Source organism: Miniopterus schreibersii (assembly GCF_964146895.1).
Source record: "Miniopterus schreibersii genome assembly, chromosome: 11".
NCBI classification, from domain to species: domain Eukaryota; kingdom Metazoa; phylum Chordata; class Mammalia; order Chiroptera; family Miniopteridae; genus Miniopterus; species Miniopterus schreibersii.
Genome location: NC_138111.1, coordinates 17,942,961 through 17,949,099, shown reverse-complemented (window position 1 = coordinate 17,949,099; position 6,139 = coordinate 17,942,961). Strand labels below are relative to the sequence as shown.

General features: G+C 41.8%; 1 protein-coding gene across 1 annotated transcript in view; it reads right to left on the bottom strand.

Annotated features, from left to right (window-relative positions):
• Window positions 1-3,329: 3,329 nt before the first annotated feature.
• The window catches only part of EPB41L4B (erythrocyte membrane protein band 4.1 like 4B), a gene marked incomplete at its 5' end in the record, with an annotated part of 110,284 nt that continues 107,474 nt past the window's right edge, over window positions 3,330-6,139 (bottom strand). Inside the window, one exon of the mRNA XM_081150970.1 lies at window positions 3,330-5,972. Coding sequence (XP_081007096.1) covers window positions 5,903-5,972 — 70 coding nt within the window. The 3' untranslated portion in view covers window positions 3,330-5,902. The remainder of the gene's footprint in view (window positions 5,973-6,139) is intronic.

Here is a 6,139-nt window from a genome sequence, read left to right as displayed (position 1 = left end):
CCTCCAGACTCTTGGCAGCCTGTCATCAGCAGAGGCCGCTGGTGCCTCCGCATAGCCTGCCCCCTTCAATACCAGGCGGCTGGCTTGCTCTGTCTCCCCTCCCCGCAGTAAGCCCGCGCAGGCCCTGGCAGGTTTACGCCATGCCTGATGGCCACGCGGAATTCTCCACTTTCTCAAATCTACTCCTGCCGCTAGCGGTTCGCTTTGGTTGTTTACTCAGCCATCCCTTTATTCACACCAAGCGCTTAGCTGCGTGCCAGGGCCGGAGCTCTTCTCTCATGGTGGTTTTGGAGGGATGACACATTCAAACTGCTAAGCTATTTTCCCTTAGAAACTATGGACACAAGTCCTGTTAGGCTGGTATTGCAGAGTCAGCACTTTTGCCTGATTTTTTTTTTTTTTTTAATTTTGTTACATTTTCTGGCATAAACAAAGAAGATAATTATAGAGGCAGAAAAGCAAGAGGTCCCAAATGCAGACCCAGAAGTCCGTCTGTGGGAAGTGGTGATCAGTGACCTGCACGATGACCATGAAGATTAAATAAGATGATATAGGTAAGAATCAATAGGGCTCAAGGCTACGAGTGGCATGAATGAATACATAAAACCATGATATACGAACATTTAAAAAGAAATGCGATCTCAGCCTTTTTTGGCCCAGGGGGGGATGGGGGACAGTACTGTTGCAGAAATAGTGGAAAGTGCTGTGTGACCCAGACATCAAGTGTTTGCTGTTGGGTATCAGCTGACATGGACAGTGGGTTGTTCAGTTTAGAGTTTAAACGTGTCTGTCCTGACAGGTGAAGCAGGTGTAATTCATGAAAACCTTAGGCTTCACGAGGTCTCCCAATGTACCTGTTGTTGCAAGAAGTCAGATTTATTGCTTGAAAAAGGTAAGATGAAATACATCTACTTAGTCAAAACAAAGAGACTTCTCCCAAAAAACAGCTTTCCAGTGTATAAAATTCTAAAATACAAAAATGTCAATCTATTGAAAATCTATAAACATGTAATCCTAAAAACAAAACAAAAACAAAGAGCTTAGAAAGGAACCTAGACTCGTGGCTCAGCGGTTGAGCATTGACCTATGATCCAGGAGATCAAGGTTTGATTCCCGGTTAGGGCACATCCCCAGTAGGGGGCAAGCAGGAAGCAACCGATCAATGACTCTCATCATTGGTGTTTCTCTTTCCCTCTCTCTGAAATCAATAAAGAGATTATATATATATATATATATATATATATATATCCCCCTGATTTCAGTGTTGATTCTCTGGTTTGGGAATCTGAGCTGTTGTTACTCTTTTACTCCCCCGATTTCAGTTACTACAATTAACAGTGATGGCACCAGATAGAAGGTAAATGACAACCAGGTCATTCTTCTGGTAAACTGGTCTGATAACACCATGCAGGCTTTTTTTTTTTTTTTTTGCAGGGGATGTTGGGGGATGGGGTTGGGGGAGGATTTGCACCCCCAGGCTAAAATAAGGCTTGCAGGTAATCTGTGGACTCAGTGATTTACTCATGTTGAGGGACCTGGAGTCCATAGATTCAAAGGGAGCAAAAAATGGGCTTCGGGGGTGATGTGAGGACCTTGGAAAGTGCTGGAATAATGTTGTAGTGTATGGATTTTTTCCTAGGGAGAACCCCCATGGCTTTCATGGGTCCCTCAAAGTCTTTATGTCTTCATGCCTCTCCAGGCCTTAGAACCTACTCTGGTTTCCAGTTCCCTACTGAGTTGGCGGCTTCCTTTCACGAGGTTCTCCCATCCACTTAAACTGCCCTTGGGGATTTTCTTATTCTTTGTGTTTTCTTACAAGATTTGAGCTCTGGAGGCTCTGTTCCCACCCTCAGCTTGTGTTCCCTTTTAGTTACATCATAGGTTTTGCAGAGAACCTCTGCTCCCCAGTGATGTAAACCTACTGCGTGGCCAAGAAAGTGTATGGGTTTTTTCTCTTTTGTGCACATTTTCTGGGGAGAAATGTTCCCCAAATATTCTGAGACCACTGGCTGAGCAAGAACCAGCTGGTCAAACAAGGACTTAAAGATGAACCTGAGTTCGATTTCATTTTTAAAAGAAACCACCTTTATTTTCTCTTCTCATCAAAGCCATTTCTCTAAAACAACTCTTTTTTTCTGTTATAAAAACTCCTCCAAATCAGTGCTGCATCTTGGTATCTGACCAGTGATGAATTTGCCCATGCTCTCACTGTCTGGCAATATCTGTGATTTTTTTCACTTTTGATTACTTAAGAAATAAAAGCTGTGATCTTGGCAGTTTCTCAAAAAGTTAAACAAAAGCTTGCCATGTGACCAAACTATTCCAATCTCAGTTATATACCCAAGAGAACTGAAAACATATGTTCACCCAAAAACTTGTACACAAATGTTTATATCATTCATAATGGCCCAAAAGTTGAGCAACCCAAATGTATATCAACTGATAAATGGATAAACAAAAGGTGGTATATCCATACAGTGGTATATTATTCAGGCATAAAAAGGAATGATCCGCGCTACAACACAGATGAACCTTGAAAACACCGTGGTAAGTGAAAGAAGCCAAACACAAGGGGCGACATAGTGTATGATTCCATTTATATGAAGAGTGCAGAATAGGCAAATCCTTAGGCAGAAATCAGAAACAGAAAGTAAATTTGTTGTTTCAAGGGGATGGGAGATGGGAGAATTGGTAGTGACTCTAGATATGGAGTTTCTTTTTGGAATCATGGAAATGTTCTGGATTTAGTGGTGATGTTGGCAGAACATTGCCAATATACTAAAAACCACTGAACTATACACTTTAAAATGGTAATGGTGAATTTCTAGTTTTTAGAAAGTAGCCCAGTGATCTTTGAGATGGTAAAAGAAAGATAAAGGTATTAGAATATTTCTGTGCTATTCGGGGAATATGAAATTTGGGGTGCATTCAGGTGGGATCTTCTGAAATCTTCAGGAGCTAGTTTTAAAACTCTTCAAACATGAGAATCTCCTACCTAGACAACATTCCACACGCCTTGTGGGTTGCCAGCTTCCCAGGCCCTCTGCACTCCATGCCCACCAGGAGTCTTTGGCCCACAGTTTGGAGCCCTGGAGTGATTACGTCAGCAAGCTGATCTCCCCTGCCACCACCCAGACATAACATGTGTGTTGTGTGACCATATGGTGCTGTTGTTTTGCTTTTAAGTATATAAAAAAGCTGAAGCAATTGTACCCATTCACTTTTATCCCTGTGAATCCACCCGTCCCAATGTCATCTGCTCAGCTGACAATGCCAAGCATCCAGGCACCCATCATACATTTACGTAGGCAAATAACCAGGACAACTGCTGAAACAATGGAATCCTCTTGATTTTACTGGTTAGAGTTGAGCTGCCAAAGGTACTGGGTTTTCATACACAGTATTAGCCAACTAGTTTGTGATCAGACTTCCAGTGACATCCACCTTCTGAAACATCTGTGAACCCAGGGGGACGCGGGGAAGAAGCAGGAGACGCGGAGCCTCCTGAAAACAGCGGCCAAAAAGCCCATGCATCCCTCCTCAAGAAGCAGAGCTGACCTGACACCGTGTAACGCTGGGGCTCCTGCCTCCCCCAGAAAACTTCCTTTTTGCAGGGAGGTTTCCATCAGAGAGCAGGAGGCAGAGAGCAGAAGACTCAGAAAGCGGGGAGGAGAGGAGGAGGGAGCTGGGTTGGCGAGAGCCCACAAGCTCAGACACAGAGGCTCCCCCATATGGCACAGGAACACATTTTGCATCACCGTGTGCACGAGATAAAGAACTGCAAAAGCTGTTTTTAAAAGTACAGCCAGGGGTCATGTAGTACGGGGGTTAAAAGGTCCCAAATACCCCAATTGCCCCCAGCAGTAGAAGCCATCAGTAAGAAGAACACAATAGCCTGGGAAAGGCAAAGCCAAATCCCACACATTTGGTAGCTTCTGACAACATTACCGCACCATGTCAGGTACAAAAGGGGCTGTTGTTTATAATGATGACCATGACTCTTCAAGAAAAGGTTAAATACTCTCCGGTGTACTCTGTGTACTAAGGCAGGGAAGTGTGTAATACATTTTAGAAAGATTTCCCTCAAAAAAATATTAATATTTTAAAGATTCAGCACTTCAGGGGTTAATCCTCTGTTATCTGAATATTTGCTTACATGCCTCATTTTGCAACAACGCTAGTAAATGAGGCATTGCTCTTTTTAAATAATCATTAGTATCAAATTATTGGCACCATTCAGTGTTAAGTATAGGGACAGGAGAGCAGACTATACAATACAACATAAAAATACAGTTCTGATACAAATATATGCGATCAATTCCACTTAATAAGTGGTCTTAAGAAATGAACGGACAATTTACACACAAGGAAGTACAGCTAGTAAATCATCACATGGAAAAGTGCTCGGCCTTGCTAGCAATTAATGAAATAAAACAACCTTTCAAGAACAATTATACACACCTATTTCACTAGCAAAAATAAATAAAAATGGCAAAACCCAATACTGGCAGAGCTATTGGTAAATAGAAATGCTTATACATTGCTGGTGGCATCATAAATTGTAGAAGGAATTCAAGCATTCAGAGGGAATAGGGGGGGTTGAATTAGATGACCTTTAAGGTCCTTCCAACCCAGAAATTGGATCTTTCTAGAAAGCAATCTGGCAATAAAGCAAGAGTTATACAATACTTCATGCTCTTTGACCTTGCAATCCCTCTTTGGAGATATTCCCAAGGGAAGAATCCAAGAGAAGGATAATTTTTTACAAAGACATTCATAGCAGCACTATTTATAAGAGTGAAAACTTGGATATAACTCAAATATCTAATAATGGGGAGAAGTGAGGTTAACCATGTTATATGGATATAAAGACATTTAAATGGGTAGAGAGCAGGATCTTTGTTGAAAAGAGAAGATATGTGGTAGGTAGAGAAGTACAACCAAAGAGTACATACACACCGATCATACCTGTGTAAAAAAGGCGTGCGTGTTCATTGAGAAAGCGTGGGAAACAATTTGGAGGGCTAGTTTGTGGTTAGGGGGTTCCTTTATTCCTGCAAAGTTGTTCAAGTGCATAATAAAAATTTAAAAACACATTTCTTGAAACTTATAAAAAGAGAGCAGAGTTTCTTCTGGTCGAGGTTCTAGCAACAGGATAGGAATTGATCAACTTTAGAAATAATTTTCCTTTATGGAACACCCAAATGAATCCCGACATTGAATCATCTTAACTTTGTCAGATGTTTTTAGAATTCAAGCTATAATTTCCTACTTTGGGTTCAATGATAAATTATATGCATCCATATCATCTCTAACAAAGTCACACGTGAACTTATGTTTCAGATTAAGCTGAAGTACCTTACGTCCTGGTGATTGCAACTTCCCTTTCTAGTTCATCTACTCGTGTCTGAATAAAAATGAATGTTAAAGACTTTAAAAGATCTGTGTATTTACCAGTGTAAATGAAAAAACCAGCAATAAAGAATTATTCTCTCGTTAAAAATGACTCTTTAACAAACAGTCAAAGCTTGGTGTAAGTTTCAATCATACAAAATCACATGGTTGAGACTGATAGCAAAGGATTCTGCGCCTTAGTAACCCCTGTGGTTATCAATTTGTACACACAGGTACTTCTGAAAAGGAATCCCCAGTTTTCCGCTTTTCTTCTCCAAGGCTTACAAATCCTGTCTCGACTACATGGAGTAGCAGAAACACTCTAATACTCAAGAGACATAAAAGAACTTTCCCGATAAAAGTCAAGCCAGATGTTGGCTTGACCTAACCCTGGGGACCTGGGCGAACAGAGCACACATTTGCATGTTGTGCTGGAGCGAGCACACAAGCCCGAAGAAGGAGAATGACAGAAGGCACCACGCCGTCCTCCAGGCAACAGGGGGAGAGTTCACAGTTCGGTCATCAACAGTCTTTTCATCATTTTCTCTCTCTCCAGTTCCTGCCGGAGCGTCTCTGCACTGAAAAGGAGTAGGCGACCAAGTAGTGAGATAACCCCTCGAAAATCACAAGAGCAGACTCAGCTGAAGCTGCCTCCCAGATTCTTTCTTGGTTGCAGTTCTTGACTTTCTCTGGCAGGCTCCTTCAGGAACCCCTACATTTGTCAGCATGACAGTGACCTGAAATT